The following is a 20,204-nucleotide window of genomic DNA, read 5'->3' on the forward strand; positions in this document are numbered from 1 at the left end:
TCAAACATTATTGATCTATATATGCACTATATATGCACTAGTGAGCTACAGAACTGGCCCCCGGATTTTCAAAAGTGGACTCTATTTTTGTGCTTGTAAATCTGTGTCCAAATTTTTGTATAGAAGCCTGGATTTGAATATACACACAGCATTTATACATGAAAAATCAACTACTCAATGAGTATAAAAGCTAACTGTGACAAGTGAAGGTACTTTTGGAAACTGGGGTGAGAGCTCTTTGAAGATATTGACCCTCTATGTAATTAACATCAGCCTTTGATATCCTAATATGCAACTATTACAGCAACAATTCAATAGTAAAACTTTCATAGAGTTTTAAGTAATGTAGCACTAAGGCACGTTTACATCTTAAGATGCAGCTGAGAATAGGGTGATCAGAGAGCAAGTGTGAAAAATTGGGATGTGGGGGTGGGAATAGGGAGAATAATAGGGTTCTATATAAGGCAAAGCCCCTAATATTGGAACATCTGAACATTCTAGCTGAGAATAAGTTTTCTTTGCCAGTATATTACATAGATTGTTTTTTTGGAGGGTTGATAACGTTCAGATCTCCTGTTTCTCTTTAGTAAACAATACTGAGCAAACACTGATAATGAGGCAGCTGTGCAGCTGCTCTGGCTGATACTGTATTTTATTTTGAGTGAATCCCTGACCTCAGATGTTTCCATCCACAGTGCATTCCTCCTGATGAAGCCTGCACCTCGCTCAATGTTGATATGATCTTGGCCATGATGCACAATAAGAAAACTTTCACCAAGCCCCTTGCTGTAATTACCCATGAAGAAAAGCCAAAAGGTACCAACGTACATTTTGAACTTCTTAACAAAACTTTGTTGCATTATACAACATATAACCATTTGTATTGCAAAAAAAAGATAGCTTTAGGCATATACAATTTTATATTTTAAAAGGTACTCTTGTTCTTTATAAAATGTGTTCATTTATAGACATTTGTGTGGCACAGTCCACCATCTTATCTGAATGTCCGCAGTTACTTTTTTATGGAAATGTAATTTAGCTACTGTTGAGAAAGGAATACTCTTCCTATGCTTTACAACAATATAGGTTTCATAAGTATTAATATAGCAGAATTGCTTCTAGCAATTCACTCTTGTTTGGAAATTGAAAGCAATTCTTTACTATCTTCTGTATAATTTCTTCTTTGTGGCTGAAAATATTTAAGCATGGTAATTGCATTGAAATTTCAATGTATTGGAAATATTAAAGCTTGAGGGGTTTGTAAAGTAAAGGGGTAGCCACAGGGAAACCAGCTTCACTAGAAGATTAGATCAGTAAGATGAAGAGATGAAACTGTAGTATTTCATTGATTTTCTTGGGGTTTGTTTAACTCATTTAGCATTTTTACAAAAAACTCCAAGTACAGAGTCATGAAAATTTGTCGATTCCTGGGTGCTGGGCTGCTTCTAATGCACATGATTCTTTGTCAAATAGACCATTTCTGCCTTCTTCCCAGCAGAGGCAGTTAGAGCAGACAGCATTATGGCTCTACCTGCCAAGAAGTCTGGAGGCAAAGGGGCTGACAAGGTCTGTATGGAAATGACAGCCCATCCACATTTCTTCAATTCTTTTGTCTCCTTGTTCTTGTAAACATGAAGCATTTGACTTAGTTCTCTTCCTTTAAGAAAGGAAAAGAAAAGCCTAAACACTAAAGAGAGGAGGTTCAGGAAGAAAGGAGAAGAACCTTGGTAGCAGATAGAAAACTCTGGTTTTGTACTAGATGCTCTGAGTGAGGGTGACTGGAAAAAGTCTAACCAAAAAACAGTTCAGAGTCAGCAAAACCCTCACTTAAATCCATCCTTCAGATTTCTGAACTGATTCACTTGTAATCAACTGTCTTTTGTCCAGGGAGCTCCTTCAGCCTCCAATAGCCTGTCTGATGCTGTCTCCCCACTACAGCTTGCTCTTGGGAGATAAGGACTCTGCTCCCTCCTCACATGCCTGCCAGCACCCACAACTCTGTAGCTATAGGTCAACTTTTCTGCTGCTTTGGGGCTATGAGCAGCTCAGGCATTGCACCTTTGATACTCCTATCCGTCCCCCTCCTGTTGTTGGGTTACAGCACATGCCTTTGCTGCCTGTGCCACTCGCACTTCACAGGAACTCTTCTCTGGTGTTTCCACTTTGATTCCATGGTCTAGCTTTTCCTCCATGGCTCATTCAAACAGCTGGGCCTAGCCTCCTTCCTAGCAATCCCCTGTACCATGATCATTCCCTTCATATGAGGATCCACCTGCCCAAACTGGCTTCTCTCAGGCTCACTTAAAGCTAACATCAGAGCCATCCTGCACTCTGTGCCCTACCCAGAATCCTGCCTCTACTGACATCTCAGATTCCTCAGTCCCTGTCTGGTGCAGGAAATGCTCCAGGGCAATAGCCAGGAAGATGACTCAGGTCCAGCACTCACTTAGTTCTGGAACCCTGACACCATTCTAGACTCCCTTACCTGACATCCTGCTCAACTGCTTGTGATTCTGAACCTTTGTACTCTGGCAATCTTTGGTGTGGAGAGCCCCAAAGCTCTGCCCAGGAATAAGAGTTTTAAACAGGACCCTCTTCAGAGGTTCAAGTTGCCTTTTCTCTCCACCCTTCTAACCTCAACATCATCCCTGCCCTACAGAGGCTCCCTGTCCTCTGACAAGCCTCTGACAAGCTTGGGTATTTCCCATGTCCTTGGTGGGCACTAACACCCTCTTCTCCATCTCAACATCCACTCTCTTCGAATTAGTTTATTCTGGAATAAGAGCATCCACACACGGAGCTAATTGCGAGTAACTCCCCATGTAGACATGAGTTTACTTGGGGGAAAAAAATCTCACTTTTAAGGAAGAATCCCCAGAAGCTTACTGACACAAACATTCCAAGTTATGTAGGAACCCTTTTTACCCAGCACGCTAGACACTTCTCACCCTTTTAAGCTGGTTTCCTAGAAGCAGCTTCCCTTTCTCAGTGCATAGTCCCTCCTCTGCTTTCTCTTTCAAAGCTTGGAATATTCTGAGTGTGGTTGGCCATGATGACAAACAGGAAACTTGTTTCCACTTTTCTAACCTTCCTTCCCCTATGAGTGGCCATTTCCCCACCATCCTCTTTCACCCTCTCCATCAGGAGAACATCTTACATTTGTGGGGCTGCATTCTATGGTGACAGCTGGGAAAAAGACACTGATTCAATTGCAAGAGAATTTGCCTTCTCCCCCAATCATTCAGACTTTTCTGGCATGATGTGTATGCCTTTTATTTACTTCTCCCCCTTTCTCCTTGCCACCCTTGCTGGTGGCAGGCTTTCAGAGTGTGCACCTCACATCCCAGGCTGAGAGAGTGGTTGCTTGTGAAGCAGAAGTATTACTCTCCTGGAGCTCTAGGCAATCCCCTAGTTCTCCAAGCCTATGAGTGTGTGATTCAGGACCAGCAAATGGTAACTATGGTAACCAAGTAATGATAGCCTATGTAAACATCAGGGCAGTATCAGTTGCTTCTGTTTCAGGTGCTTCTGAAGGACACAATCCTGTCTCTACTCATTTCAAGCAGTATATATTGCAGGGAAAGATCATCTCTACTGCAGACTGACTTGGCAATCACCAGCTAATTTCCAGAAAGCCAAGTATTCCTGAGTTTCTGCCAGCACCTCATGTGTCCCTGTTAGACCCCGTAGACCAATTCAGTTTGAGTCAGTGCCTAGTTCCCTGTTTCTGCTCCTTTGAACATTAATAAAACATTGAACAATGCAATTCTCTTTTAGCTCTAGCATTGCAGTTTAGAGGGTTTCAGTAGCTTCACTTGCAGCTCAAAATCTTCCATTTGCATACAATGTCTGTTTGAAATTTTGGAATGCTTTCCAGAGAGAGTCAAAGGATGGGGGATCAGAAATCCTTTAACCTCAGTGCTGCAGTGCATGCTTTTTAGTGTTTAAATAGCATATGGATTACATGGAACATTGCTGGGGGACATAAGCAACAACTGTTTTTTTAACTCTGCAAGGAAGCCCATGTTTTTACACGATTCTTTTTAATGCAAATTAAATCCACTAAGAATTAAAGGCAAGTATTTGATTGGTAAATGCAGTACAATTAAAACGATGCTTTTGGGCCTGATTCTGTACTCTTTCCTCATTAAAAACTCCCACTGATCTCAGTGATTACCCATTCCTGACAGAACACATTAAACTGGGTAACTGATGTTTATCCTTCAGCAAACAGATTTACACCGAGAGCTCTATTCTCCTTTTGGATGTGCGGGGCTGTGTCCGCAACTTCCATGGATAACTTCAACTGGAGTTATGTCTGTATAAAGAGTACAAGGTCTAAGGGTATGTCTTCACTATGTGCCAGATCGGCGGGCAGCAATCGGTTGATCCAGTGGGGGTCGATTTATCGTATCTAGTCTAGATGCGATAAATTGACCCCCGAGCACTCTCCTGTCGACTCCTGTACTCCAGCTCGGCAAGAGGTGCAGGCAGAGTCAACGGGGGCGCGGCAGCAGTCGACTCACCATGGTGAAGACACCACAGTAAGTCGATCTAAGTACGTTGACTTCAGCTACATTATTCACGTAGCTTAAGTTGCGTAACTTAGATCGATCCTCCCCTCCCCAGTGTAGACCAGGCCTTAGTGTGTAAAAGTCAAACCAGATTTACTAGGAGACAGTTGCTTGATAGACTCTATTGTTGCATTATGGGTGATCTTGTCTAAATGTTTGGTGGAACTCTTCCCAGCATATTGCAGATTTTGAGCATAACGCACAACTATTAGCACCTTAACATCTTTGATACGCAGTTGTTCCACAATGAATCAAATGGCCCTTTTCTAAAGGGTAACTGCTGTGATTGACTGCACAGTGAATCTGTAAGATTGAGAACAAATTATATTGCACTACTAAAATAAGAGTATTTGCATCTTAGAGATGTCAATTATCATTTGCTTTGATGTGGAACAGGCCAGCTTTCATGGGTATTGTTATAAACCATGTTATTGGAACTATTATGTTACATCTGCTCTGTAAGCCAAATGAAGATGCTTGTACGTTTGACATTTTGGGAGCCAGCACAAATTGTTCAATGCAAAGGTGTCTGTTTTCTTCTCCATACATCATGCACGTGACTTCCATCGACTGTAATGGAAACCATGGCTGTATATTTAGAGGAAAACACCCTCCTCTAGTTTGCATTTTGCTTTATAGGTTTTTACAAGCTTGCTTCTTCACCTTATTGTATCAGATTCCCATGAAACCTCCTAAAAATGGCCAAACAAATAAAATTAAAAAAAAAATTATCCATATCCTGGCATCTTTGTCACATCTGTTCTTTGGCACAATTTAAATGAAAGGTGTAGAAAGAAATTTATTTAAAGTCTATGAAATTGAACTTTTCAACAGAAGAATATATGTCCATTTCACTATTTGTTCAATTTATGCAAGATGTGGAAAATATTGGGGTTTTTTTTCAGTGAAGGGAGCAAGATCACAGAAAAGAGGTCATGAGCAACTGACAAGCACTTTTCCTAAACCAAGATATAGAAAACCATGTGTGTTACTTAAAGCTGGCATCTATTATTTTAAAATTATACACTTTTCCTGGGCGCACTCACCCCTCTTGTGTGGCGCAAAGCTGCAGCAAGCAACACGCATTAATGCCAAGGAACTGGATAACTAATGCAGTGAATTGGCAATGTTGTTGTAGTTGTTGTTTGTTGTTTGGCAACCTTCCTATTCTGTGGAGAAGCCAATGACAGAATTAGCATGGAAAATTAATTCCTGTCACCACTGGAGACACTCTGTTTAGTCCAAGGTTGGGATATGCTAGCTGGATATATGGACAAACTTATAGTGCTGCTACCCATGTTGTACTATTTCACTTTCTAGTGTTTCAATCCATTGCCTTTCATAAACATTACATTCATTTATACTTCTGCTTTGACTTCCATTTGATAGCTTGTTAGTATATTCACAAACAAAAAAACTTACATTTTGAGAAAGCTAAGGTTGAGATATTAAAAACAATAACATATTCCAAAATGTATAAATTAAAAAAAACACTTATATCAGGAAACAAATTCTTAAGGTCACTCAAAAAACGTTAACATTGTCCCAATTTCCCCATTCTTGTTTTAACTTGCTTGTCTAGTCCACTTGCATGGATGATATATTTAATAAAAAAAAAAAAGATAGCCACTTGGTAAACTACACTGCTTTAGTTTGTTCTCAGAGTAAATAAAAATGGTTTGGATATTACAGCTATGTGTTTCTGAGAGGAAAATGTAATGAACCAGATATAGAATTTTGGCCACATGGTACCCAGTGTAGTTCAAGTTAGTTAATGCAGTTGCTACTGAAGAGGTTTGAAACATGAATCCTGGCATATAAATACATGCTGGATAAACAATTCAGAGAAAACTAATAACTTTCAATATATTTTGAAACTTCTAGAACTGCTCTTGCCCCTTGATCAAAGCAATTTTTTCCAATTGTTAAAAGATATAAAAATATATATCATTACAGTACCTTGCCAAATCTTCTCATAGTGGAAGCATCTGGTACACTCAAACATGTCAGAATTTAAATTCTTTGGGCAGCTTGGTGATCTAGAGATTGCAACATGGGTTACCAAACACAATGTTTGAATTAGAATCCAAATCTGGGTTTTTGGCTCCTCAAGTTGGCCTGGGTATCCTGAGAGGAAGGGGACTCCTGACATCTAATAGTTCTTCTGTGGAGATACCAGGCATGTATATGAAGAAGGGATACCAAATAAGAGAGAGAGTAGGGCTAATGATGCATTTTTAAAGACAGTTTTGTATTTCTTTTCATTCCATGTTGATGATGATTGATTATTATTTCAAAATAGTAGCTTTAACATCATAGCTATGATTTTTGTCTTCCGGTATAAATAAGATAGAATACCAAGTAATTTATGCACATCACAGAGCACAGTGGAAATGTACAAATCAAAACATGTGCATGTAGACTTTCCTCCCAGTGAGATGCTGAAGATTGCTTATATAGTGTGTAGTATTTGTATGGAGCATCATACAATTAATGGGTTTTTTGGTTTTGTTTGTTTGTTTGTTTGTTTTTTTAAAACAGGTCCACCTACTCACAAGCCAAAAGGCAGTGGGATGCAGCCACGTAAGTTATGCATATCTGTCTGCTTTGTTGACCTAACACAGAAGTTCTCAAACTTCATTGTACCGTGACCCCCTTCTGACAACAAAAATTGCTATACAACCCCAGGAAGGGGGACTGAAGCCTAAGCCTGCCCCAGTCCCGCCGCCTTGGGCAGGGAAGGGGGGGAGGGGCGGAAAAGGCGAAATCCCAAGAGCTTCAGCTCCAGGCAGGAGGTCTATAACCTGAAGCCGTCGGGCTTTGGTCCTGGGCAGTGGGGCTTGGGCTTCAGCTTCAGCCTCAGACCCCAGCAAGGCTAATGCCAGCTCTGGCAACCCCATTAAAACAGGGTTGCGACCCACTTTGGAGTCCTGATCCACAGTTTGAGAACCACTGATCTAATGACTTCCAGACAAAAGGTTAAGTCAAAGAGAATTTATCGTAAAGCTTTTTAAACTTAGAACAGAATTAAGTCTTTGGTTTTAGTGCCCCTGGGGACAGTATCCCAGATCCTCAAATATAGTTAGGCACATGACTCCCAGGATCTGGGCCATTCCCACTAACTTTGAGAGAGGAATGCATGAGGGGAGAGCAGTAATTTGTATAGGTGACTGCAGTACTCCTACATCCAAGACTACCACAGATGTGATAAAATGTGGCTCTGACTTTCACTCTGAGTTCAACATTAGCTTCCACAACTCCCCTGACGCTGAAAATCTCAACCATGCTATAGGGCCCAGTCAGCTCTTGAGGAGAGTGGGTAGCACCAGAAATACATTGCAGATGGGAGGGAAGGAAAAATGATAGCTGAAGGGTGAGAATTTAGAAAGTGAGGAGTGAAAGAAATGAAGGGAAAGAGCTTTGGGTCTTGGAACTAGATTCACACAATGTGACACAGGGAATGATAAAACTTACCTCCCTCCATCAGCTGGGCTACCTGTGTCCTGCTATGAGTGGGATCTAGTTGTCAGTGAACTGCATCTTAAGGCAAGAAGATGATGAGATGATGCAGTTGTAGATGAGGCATCTCTGTTTAACAAACACAATTATAGTTTGGATTTCAAATAACCAAACATGAGCAAGTGACTCAGAAATGTCAAAAATAGGAGAAAACTCCAATGAGCCACTACCTAGGCTGTTCTTTCTGTCCCAAATCTGGCTGCACATACTCAGAAAGGGATTCTGAAGAGCTCCCTTAATGGAAGTAGGGGCCTTAAAGGTATAGTACCCATGCAAGTGCACCTATCAATGACAGAGGGAAAGCAAGTAGAGGTGCTGCTGCCTGCCTTTTCGAGGGAATTCTTCTGGATGCAGGAAACTAGATAGAAAGAAGTTGAATTGGAGGAGATCTACTAAGCATTCCCTGGCCAGCCTCCTCCGTGTCCCCCTCACCCACCAACACAGAGGCTGGGGTGAATTGGAGTCTGTGTGTTCAGTTCTTTTCCATTATTTACTCAATTACTAACAAGTTATTCACTAGCTTAAATAATTTCATATGTTTATGGGAGACATTAGAAATACTACATCTGAAATTAGTCGTAAGAAAAACTACAAAAATAATTGATTCAGTATGAAAACCATATTAAGGTGTCTTTGATCAAAGAGAAGAAATATACAAGACAATGGCTGGAAGTTGCTGTAATTGTGTAAGTAACATTTGGAGACATACATTCAGGAACCAGATGCAGTACCGTACAAACTATACTGCATAAAGGTCCCCTCCCCTAGAAACTGACTTTTTTGTTCTATTTTTGTGATCTGGAATTAATTTGTTATTAAGAACATTGCCAAATATGAAAAACAATTGCTCCTATTTATGTTTTTGCTGACTTTTGAGCTGGCACCACTTCTTACTTAACAGCGCTTCCGTTCTCCACCTAGATATAGGGCTGAAGTTGCAGAGGATATAGAGTAAAGTTGGCTTGAATGGTAGGATGTGAATAAAAAGTATTCTTTTAGCAAGACTTCACAGCCTTTTTAAATATATATTTCAGTTAAACCTGACATTTAACTGAAAACAAAGAATAATTAACAAGAAACTGAGAACACTTTGAATTCATTCTGGTTTTGCTAGATTTGGGATGTTTTGAGCTGGGTTTTTGCTTTGTGACTCAGAACAGTTTGTTAAACTAAAGACATTCTTCATGCTCACCTCTGCAAGCATGTGCATTGCTTGTCCTCCTTAGACACAAATCACAGTAATCTGCTAAGTATCATGGGGCTTTCTTTTCTTGCGTTTAAAATGATGGTTAATTAAATATGAAAATGTCACAAAACTGAAAAAGGGAGGAGGGATTTTTAAAAGTACTATTCAGCATTCAAAATGAAAAAACTGATTTTTATTTATAGCAGTTTTCTATGGACTGGACACTCTGACCGTTGTGGGCATCGCCTTTGCAGCATTTGTGATTGGAGCACTGCTGACAGGAGCACTGTGGTTTATCTATTCTCACACAGGTTAGTACAGTTGTTTTCGCCAGATTCCATTTGGCATAGCACATTGCAATGGAGGCAGTGAGATCTAATACTTATGAGTCAGGAGACTAGGTCTTCTTTGCTGCTTTCCATGTTCTCCCTAAGGTGCTTTCCAGCAACTCCTCACAGCAGACTGAAGGTGTTAACCAGGTAGCTGTATCTGCCCCTCTAGGTAATGGGGGGATATTATGTCTTTTGATATTTTGTTTAGAAACTGGGAGATTTTTCGACTGCTAACTGTGAAAACTTACCCTGGGATCTGAAAGTCCAACTGAGATTTTATAGCTCATGTGCCATCACCAATAAAGATTCTGTAATTGGAATTTAGTTAATTCTACTGATGTGTGAGCCAGAAGAGAATCCATTAAATCTTTTTAGCTACTAAAGTAAGCAGATGTGACTTTGACTACATACCAGGAGCAGATCAAATGACTAAAAAGATGCCATATTTACATAGGCCCTTTTCTGACTACAACTGCAATTTAAAATGTTTCATAGGCTTTGTTTACCCAAAACCTTGCATTGGTTTAATTAAAATTCTCAGTTTTTAAAAAGTTACGCTTTCTATGTGCTGCTCTCCAGCCCAGAATCCCCAGAGTAGTCTGTGCTCTGGGCCACTTCTACTCCTGGCCATCCAGGGTTGGGGCGCGGGGCGAAGAACGGTGAAGTGTCAACCCTATGCTGCTCTTGGGTCAAGGGACTTCTCTCCTAACTTGTTGCAACTGCTTCATGCCACTGGAGCAGGGTATTGGGGCCAGAATCTGGCCTTATATAGTCAAAGCTTCTGTAAACAATATAAGCTCAGAATTTAACTGGCAGAAATCTGTTTCCAATTGATTATACAACAGCTTTTGATAAGAAAATTAATATTTCTGAATACATTAGCTGTGTATGAAGCTGATTTGGAAGCCAAAAGCAAATTTGGGTACCTTAAAGGGTGTGATAAATATAAATGTTCCATTGCTGGAACATGGGGGAAGAACGGGAGATACAGTTCCTGTGGGTAAAACATACAAGTTAAGGAAAGAATCTCCAATTAGATCACTTTAACAAAAACAAGTTTAAAGAATTTTGGAATGAATTGATGTTTTGTTAAGCCTTTATCAATAGATATTGAATCTCTGTTCAATTATAGAGATATCTAGAGGGACATGTGTTGTATGTCAGAAGTTGTGTGTTAAACTTTACAGTATTAATAAATAGCAGCATTACACAAGAGAGAGTAATTAAAATTGACAAAATCCCGTTGTCAAAAAAAATGGGAAGTTGACATAATAAATCCTTCAACATAATGAAATTTGGACCAACCCTATTAAAATAATTAGTGACTAACTACATCAGTCATAATTACCAAGTAAAATAGCAAGTGGAGCAGCTGTTCTGACTTTCCTTATTGCCTGAGAGACAAAAATAAGTGGGAAAAAGTGTAAGAAGAAAGAATAAAAGGGAAGACAGGAAGCAGGCTCTCTAATTCCTGGGATTAGAGAATTTTAGAAATTAGATATAGGGGGCCAGATTTTCAAAGGAGCCTCAAAATGGACTGCTGTTCCTGTGCACATATTTTCCCCCCCACACAGTCACTTGCATCTACAAATTGGGATTTGTAGTAGAGATTTGCTACCAGGGACTTCCCCTGGCCACCATAACCCCTCGGTGGAGAATTGCAGGGGCAAGATAATTCAGCCTCGTCTGAAAGGCTTTGGGGTCTGCTGAAGACATTTTTGATTAAAACATAAATAAATATATAGCTAAGCTCCATATCTTAGATGGGGTCCTGTGTGTACTACAGCTATATAATTCACCCCTTGTAATTGGGATTCCGGAGCATAATCCAACTTTCATTTTACATAACATTATATTTCAAAAGTGGTGCCATGGTTTCATTCTAGGTTTGCAGGCAGCGTGAAACAATCTCTCTTAGGCCTGGTCTACACTAAAAACTTTTACTGGCATAGTAGTGATGCTTGGTGGGGGAGGGGAGGGTGGGAGGGGTTTTAAATTACTGTTGATACTGGCAAAAGCCAGACTGTAGATGCAGTTATACCAACAAAAGAAATATTTTTGCCAGTTTATCTTATTTTGTTTGGGGAATTGGTATAAACTACATCAGGAAAAGAATTACTTTGCTGGTATTAGCTGTGTCAACATTAGGAAGGCTTGCTAGTATATACCAGCAAACACTTTCTAATATAGACCAGGCCCTAAATGGATGAACTCCCCCATTCATCTTAATGGATTGTTAACGCTGAAACCAAAAGATAACTGAAAATGTAGAAACAACATAAAATAAATGCAATTGAATATTGAAACAAACAACTCAGTAGCTTAGTTATTGATTGTATTACTTATTTTTATTATTTCATTCAAATAACATTTAAAAAAATTATCTGAAACTGCTGCAAAGTTTCCACCAGAATGTCAGCAAAAATCTTGGAGCTTTACTGAAAAATTTGGGTCCAGTTTGCCATTGAGCACACAGGGCTTTGAGTTCAGAGAGTACTAAAGGATGGAGAGGCAAAGAAGAGAGCAGGGCAATTGAGAGGTGCTCTGTCTTCCTTCTCAGTCCAGAGCGCTCTCTTTTAGTCTATTTTTTCCAACTGGTTAAAGAACTTGAAAGGTGGCTACCAACCTTTCCACAATAATAGAATATCTGTCTGGAGAGGATCCTAGAACAAAGGAAGGCAGAGGAGCTTGGCTAGTATTGAATACCCTTTACCTGAGCCTCTTTAGAAGAAGTAAAAGTCTTGCTGCAGTCCTGTTTGTGTGCAGTAACCCTTCAGGAGTTAATTGTGAAATTATCTATGACTGGAGAATCCTGCTCTAAGTGAATAAACTGTCATGCTTAAGGGATAAATAAGGGACATGGAACAGCTTGATAACTTATTAGACTTTGCTAAACATAAACCCAACAATTTTAAACCCTGCATTATGTATGGCACACATATCAGTCACCTAATCCTCTTAGAAAGTATGATTTTCTCTTATTCGGACAATGCTTCAAGTTAACAAGATAAAATTTTCCAGAACTCTGGAAGTTAAAGGTCTCCCCTTCTCTTGTTTTTAAAATGGGATCTGATTTAAAATAAACTGACATAGCAACCAATTATATTTGGCAAATGGAGATAGAAAAGCAAACATTCAGACTTCCTGGACAGGGAGTACTACTGGCAGTTTTCCTAAGTGTGAATAATAAAGTACATGTTGTCACATTCAGATGGGTAAAAGCTTGTTTACTGTCAATAGATAGGACATGGCCATTTTGAGGAGTGATCAAGCACTAACATTAGACACAAGAAGCTGCAGTAGGTGGTGGTATATTAAATAAATTTTTTCTCTTCACTTAAATCCTCTCAATAAAAAAATCAAAATAATTTGACAGTTTATCAAGGTGATGAAAAATAACTATAAGACTAAGCAAAAGTCAGTCTAAATATATTGGTAGATTCTGTTCATAGTCTCACTAAGATTTTGATACTTCAATTAAAGGACAGTGCAAATTGTGCTGGTATCTCTGTTACACAAACAGATTGTTATATGTCAGAACGGCCAATAATTTTCTAGACTTGGAGCAGTGAAGAGGAAATCAAATGACAGCAGTGTCTTTGCCACTGAGGCAAAGTGCTCATCCCCCAAACTTTTAAAGGAAGATGCGTCCTAGGAAGTTTTCCAGAAGAGCGGAGGAATGGAGTGTGTAGTGCTATTTGGCTTCTAAAGAGATTGTGACAGCTGTGCTTGTCATTTTTCCTAAAAAAGAAGAGGTATTCAGCATATAAACTAAGTTATGGTTGAGTTTATACAGATCGTTTTGATATGCTGTGGCTGATGCAAAACTATGTGTAATCATGCGGTTTGTAAAATGGGTGACAGCGAAGCTGTAATAAGACCTAACAGCAGGGAATATGGGCCAGTTCTGCATTTTGCAGAACTGCTTTCTTGGCAGAGATTTTGAGGGGCCCTATTAAGGGAATGGAAGTAACTGCAGTTCCTGTGTTCCAGTGGTAACAGCTTTTTCTATTTTTTTTTTTTTTTTTTTATGAAAGGGAGTTTGCTTATCACTGACTTATAGATATGTCCTTTAACATGACAGGAAGGGAGGCTTATACCCAAAACAACTAATGGATAGAGGAACATTTTATAATGAAGGAGAAAATGCCCAAACGAGGTTTATGAAAAGCTTATAATAAGATAACACAACAAGAAACTACTTGCTATAGTTTACTTTGTTTATATACAAAGCTGTTTCTAATGAAAAGATAGGAATGAAACATTTTATTTAAGAAATGCTGTGCTAGATTCAGTTATACATAAAAGAAGTCTATAATTTGTGGAATTACTTTGGATTTGTACAGATCAGAAACTGCCTCACAAAATTAAATGTCTTATTTAGTGTTGAATCCATGGGCAAAATTCTGACCTCTGTTAAAGCAATGCAGCGCCATTGACTTAATTGAGGAAGAGTGTTTGTGGGGAGTTTTCTTCCTATTTTTGAAAATAGTGGGGTGCAAGACAAAAGCTGTGCACTCTTTAGATAGTAGGTATTACTAGTTAGGCATACGGCAGTGATTGTAGGATGAGCTGGTAGCAACCCCTATATTTAGGCTGCCTAGCACTTTTCATTGTGAAGGACTCTTGTGACCTCTTCTCTTGACAAGCTCTCGTACCTCCATTGTTTGCAGCAGGGCTTTGATATTTAGTAGGTGGGAATCTCCTTGTGCTGCAGAAGTGCCTCTTCATTCGCCCATGATATTCCATTCAGATATGGGTGAGCTTTGATGCCCTGCCTGACCTCTATGGGGTCAGAGTTTTTTTTTATTTTGTTTTTTCCAGGTTTTACAAATAGTGACATTTAATGTTGCTTATGTGTGTTTTGTTAAATGTTTATTTGTATTGTTTTTACATAAAATATAAAGTTTTTAACTAAAAAAAATGGGGTGAGTTACAAAGTGTTAAAAATCACCATTTCCTTTCTGTCACTGGGGTTCCTCCGGAAAATTTTGGCAACCTGCCAAAATTTCTGAACCGTTCCAAGACTGGGCTCATGTTGCTGCCGCAGCAGCGCACACTGCAGTGGGAACAACAGGGAGCTGCCAGAGCAGCTTTTAGGGGACAAGGAGGAGTGTGAGCCAGTCTGCTCCACCCCTGGAAATCCTAAGATCCAGCACATGCCCCACCCCTTCCCCCCCCCGTAGCCCATTTACCACTGGGGGCACCACGTGTGGTAGGAGCTCTCACAACTCCTGGGCAGGGAAGGAGTGGGGGAGGGAGGGAGAGAAAGGTCGGCATCCCCTCAACTGCCCCTATGGACCCTGCACATGGTACCAGGGGTCAGTCACCCATCTGGGGGCAACTCATGGGACAGTAGCTATCCCAGCTGTGGCTGGCCTGGGCTTCCCCTGAACACTCTCCAGAATCAGCAATCCTGTCTCCCCTCTTGCTGCTAGGCCTAAGGTGACCATGCGCCCCATTTTGGCCAGGACAGTCAGTCCCATTTTAAGCTCTGTCTTGTCCATCCCGACTTTCTTGGCAAAAGTTGGATCAGTTGGCAAGAGCAAACGGGACAAATGCCCACTTGTCAAAAAAGTGGTGCGGTGTGAAGGAACAATGTGGATGTGGGGGGGTCATGGTTTGAGCAACCAGCGACAGCCTCTAGCGGGGAGCCGGCTGGGGCCAGCCCGGGGGAGGGGGGGCAGGCGGGTGGCTGGAGGGAGGGGCTGTGCTGTAATGCTGAAGACTCTGGGTTCTAACACCGCTGATGATTGGGAAAAGGGCTACAGATCCAAATAATAGAATTTGTAACCTTTTTCTTTAAAAAAAACATTAGGAAATCACAGGACTACATTAAAAGAACATTAAGGTTACAAAGTTAAGCACTTCAAAGTTAGGCAATGCCAGATTTATGGTTGCCTGTGCAACCTTAATCCCCCTCTCCCCCATATGCATTGTGATACTATCTTTAATTACACAATCATACTATTTTTCCCCCCACAGGACCTCTGCCTCATTCAGTGCACAAAATGGACAAGAAAAGGGAAGTATTAATATTGCACAGGCATCAATAAAATCAGGCATTTTCTAACTTTTTAGTGCTTGACTTTGTAATCCAAATAACATTCTTTTAACAGTAGTGCGTGTGTGTACTTACACTCTGAGCATGAAATTGCAAGAATATTGTACCTTATACTGTGCTGTAACTACTGCTTATACTGTAGTAGCTATGTGGAAGCTTGCTGTAACCCTGCTACATTACATTTAGAGTGGGATATGCAAATCAACTCAGCATTACAGGATAGGCCATTTTCCTACTCTGAAAACAAATGGTGGTCTGTCTCACGATACGTGCCATCCTCCTGTGACTGAGGAGGGGGAGGAGAGTGCTTTCAGATCCAACTCATTAGTTTTAGTAAATGCACTGCTCCATGTGTTGGCATTAAGACAAAATGTTCTACACTTTTCTAGCTGTTTTCCATCAAACAGAAAAGCCCACAAAAAAATCTAGGGTCTGATCCTGATCTGAGTTATGGGATACTCCTGGGGGCATTCTGCGCCAAAAAAATTAAAAATTCTGTGCATGATATTCTAAAATTCTGCAAATTTTATTTGTCAAAACAGCGCCACATAATCACGCCACCTTCAATTATTTTGGTAATTTATTTGAAAAGACCTGTCAACAAGTATGTCTGTAACAATACAGACACACACAAAAATTCCCCCAGGAGTAGAGAGTTAAAGAAACCTCTATGACAAACCAGTTCCTGTTTCTCTGCCCCCTTCTCCCCCGCCCCCCCAGATGGGAGGCCAGTTACCCACAACCCCTCTCCCATAGCCCAGCCACGGGGGCCCCCCAGCCAATACACCTGAACCCCTTCCCCCAGAGCCCAGCCACAGGGACCCCCTGGCCCAGATTCCCGCACCCTTCTCCCCCATTGCACAGAATTCCCCCAGGAGTATGGTGACTGAACCTCAGTTGATAAATAGCTGACCGTAGGATACACACAGCATCCATAGCTGAGCTCACTGTCAGCTGCTTTTATACAATTAAGAAAGCAGCTGGAAAAGATTTTTTCCATGTAAATACTACCCAGAGGTGTCAAAATCAAGTAACATTTTTAACAAATGTTTCCATTTGAAATGTATATCCAGTGCACAGTTTTTATGGAAATAAAAATGACAAGAACATTGGAAGGTGGTAGAAATATTTTTGCTGTAGCATATAACATTTTCAGTTTCCCTTTTTTTTTTTTTTTTCTTCCCCCAGGGGAAACAGCAGGAAGACAGCAGGTCCCCACATACCCACCAGCCTCTGAAAACAGCAGTGCCGCACACAGTATCGGCAGCACACAAAGCACCCCCTGTTCTAGCAGCAGTACAGCCTAACCCAAGGGGAAATAAGTCCAAGGAGCATCATAGGAGGGCAGAGGTTCAAAGAGACAGTTTGTTGACATTAGCTGTCTAAAGTTGGAAGGATTAATTTGGTTTCTTTTGAGAAAGGAGGGATTTCACTGTAGAAAAAAAAATCACCGGATCTTCTGGATAAATACAGTCTTTGGACCTTTCTACAGCATGTTTTGCTACATGAGACAAAGCTATTAATTCTACAGTACTGCAACCTGTTAAAAGGGTGTGTGGGCTCTCAGTGCGAAATACATGCCAGTTTGAAAAATGCTGCTTTGTCTATACAAAAATTTTTGGTTCCTAAACCTTTTCACGGATAAGGTGTTCGTAAAGGGATTTCAACAAGATAAGTAGAATAAAGGAGATCTTAGGTCAAAGGATTCCTACACATCAGAAGAAGAAAGTCTCAAGCTCAGATCTACTTGGTTAAAAACCATTTTATTACTTCAGCTATATTTAACCACTTCAAAATAGCGCCTTGTTTTCTTGAGCTTGACTGCTATAGCATCTTACCTGCTTTCTTGTTTTGTATACAGTTTCAGGTGTTTAAAATATGTTTGCCTTTGGTAATTATAATGCTCACTAAAGCAACATTCCCTTTCTTGTTCACTGGGCCAAAACTATCTTCAGTTAGGGGTTTTTACCCACTATACACACAAAGATTAAAGAAAGATAATATGCACTAATGTTAATGTGTGTATACTTAATGAAATATCTTTATGCAAATGTATATACCACAGTATACACCATTTTACTTAATCTAGCATGTCTATTTTTTAGACAGGGAAAATGATATTAATATCCCACCCACGAGGATGTTGTTAGATATTTATAATTGGCTCTTTAGTTTATATGCATATTTTGAAATTAATATAGAAAAAAGTATATTGAAATATACTTGGCTCAGTCGTACATTCTTTGTCTGCCCCGAATTCCAGTTGACATCACTGTGATTTTGAGTGCACAACGAATATACAACCGAGCCTATCTGTATAAAACACTGCATATAAAAATTAAACTGTTCTTTTAAGATAACAGTCCACAGCGGTTTGTGTCAAACTACTAGTTAGTCATATGAACTTTGCAGTTGGATATTCCCAAAATAATGTTAGAATGTGAGATGGGCAATAAGGCACTAATTTTCATAGTATTATTTTAGTGCTTTTGCCATAACCTGACCTTACAATAAATCCCAAATGGAGGGAAAAATTAGATGTGAATTACTTTGAATATTATGGTGTCACTTTGCAACTGTAATATGCTCTGATTCCTCTGTTTTTGGTTTGTTTGGGGTTGTTTTTTTAAGTGAACGCTATTCTCTTGTCACAGGATATGAATGACTTTAGTAGAGGCTGCTTGTATTCTACAGCAGGAGAATAGGATTCTTTATATTAGGGTGATATTCTCCTAAGTCTGAACTCAATTTTTCTATTGCTAACTCTACACTTATGCCATGTATACAACTCATATTGTCAATGGATATTCAGCCTGTATCATGAGATCAAAATGTGCAATAGAGATACGTACTCAGGATCAGATAGCAGAATTTTTCCCTTAATTTTTTAAACACATTTGTCTCTGATCCTGCAAATGTTTATGCACATGGGTAAACTTACAGACCAACCCTGATGTTGCAAAGGCTTATCCATGTACTTAACTTTATGCCCTGTGATCAGTCTGTGTCAATGGGAACTGCTCACAGTGAGTAAAGTTAAGCACGTGAAATCCTTTGCAAGATCAGACCAATGAATAATTCCATTGAGTTCAACAGAATGACTCACATACATAAGTGTTTGCAGGATTGAGTCCTTCATGTGGGGAGAACAAATATGCTACCTGTGTCTTTGAAAATAATGCGCTTTGCCTAACCTTCAGCAGAATGTATTGTGTAAGCATATTCTATGTATAAAATCTTTAAAGATGTCTTCAAAGAAGACTAAAGTCTTTAAGTCAATCATAGCTATATTTTACTACATTAAATTTGTGTATGAAGATATATTTAAGTGTTTTAGATAAATTTAAATTACTCTATATATGTTTAATTTCAGTTACTGTGAATTTTACATTTTTTGTAAATTCTTATTACCATTTTAACCCTTTCCTTCTCAGATTAAAAAAAGTAGAGTCTCATAGGAAGTCTTAGAAAATTCTGTTGTTGTGATGGACAGGTTAAAAACCCTTTGTGTAAGATAGCTAATTGTATATTGTTGAGAGAAACATGCTGCATTATCAATGATTTTTATCAATAATTTACTCTGATTTTAAAACTTACAGATTTATATTTCCAAACTGACAAACCAAAAAATACAGTGCATAAAAACAAAATTGACTTTTTAGCCTTATATCCAGGATACAATTTAAATTAATAGGCTCATCTTGATGTACTTAGCTGTTTAGAGTTAAGAGTATTTCAAACGGAGTTAATGGAAAATTACCAATATGTTAATTGGATAATGGATGTCATCAAATGCAAGTGTAGTTTCTTATAGGATTGAACAGTCTCTTCTGTAGGCAAGAGAAGTAAAACAAGGGCATTTCCCAATTAATAGCTTTATTAGAAGAATGTACCATACCTTGCAGCAGTCATTGACTATGCAATTCAGAATACTGCTACAAATGTAAACTCTTCTTTTATAAAACAGCCATTTATATTTACTGCAAGTTTCTTTAAAGTTATATTGTGTTGTATATCATTGAATGTTTCACTGCAAAGCCACAGTTCCTTGAATCTATCAAGAGGCCTGATCCTGCCATCATTACTCAAATGAGATATTTATCTTGTTCAGAGGAGCAGCACAAGGCCTATGTGCCATTTACATCCCATCTAGTTACTCAAAATGGGGCTCATGAGACTTAATTGGTGCTGGCCTTCTCTGCCAAGGTGAATTTCACAAGTCATCTTATTGAGTCCAGTGGGGTATCTGGTGGAAGGATGGCAGAATTGGGCTTTTAAAAAGACAGCTTCTGACGATAAAAGCCATTAGTGAAATACTTAAACTCCAAGGCAGACTGCTTATTGTGTTCATATATTGTCTAATCACTAGCTTTAACCTTTAAAAATATTTGGTGTTGGGTAGCTGTTACATTTTCGTTTTAAGAAGTCAAAACATTCTGAACTGGGCTTTTCCATTGCATTTACCAGATGGAAGAGGGTTTTGCATAATGTCTCTAGAGATGATTGTAAATTCTTTTTGTTCCTCTTCT

General features: G+C 39.5%; 1 protein-coding gene across 4 annotated transcripts in view; it reads left to right on the forward strand.

Moving 5' to 3' along the window:
* Positions 1–19,061, forward strand: part of TGFBR3 (transforming growth factor beta receptor 3) — a 174,333-nt gene extending 155,272 nt beyond the window's left edge. For 2 of the 4 annotated variants that reach the window (XM_054036517.1, XM_054036518.1), the window contains exons 14-17: positions 696–816; positions 7,116–7,157; positions 9,483–9,590; positions 16,864–19,061. In XM_054036517.1, the coding sequence (XP_053892492.1) occupies positions 696–816; positions 7,116–7,157; positions 9,483–9,590; positions 16,864–16,982 (390 nt within the window). In that variant the 3' untranslated portion in view covers positions 16,983–19,061. Of the gene's footprint in view, positions 1–695; positions 817–7,115; positions 7,158–9,482; positions 9,591–15,596; positions 15,634–16,861 lie in introns of all 4 variants that reach the window. The other 2 variants (XM_054036520.1, XM_054036519.1) reach the window with 2 other exon arrangements.
* The last annotated feature ends 1,143 nt before the right edge of the window (positions 19,062–20,204 follow it).

The sequence above is a fragment of the Malaclemys terrapin genome, chromosome 8, assembly GCF_027887155.1.
Source record: "Malaclemys terrapin pileata isolate rMalTer1 chromosome 8, rMalTer1.hap1, whole genome shotgun sequence".
NCBI lineage: Eukaryota > Metazoa > Chordata > Testudines > Emydidae > Malaclemys > Malaclemys terrapin.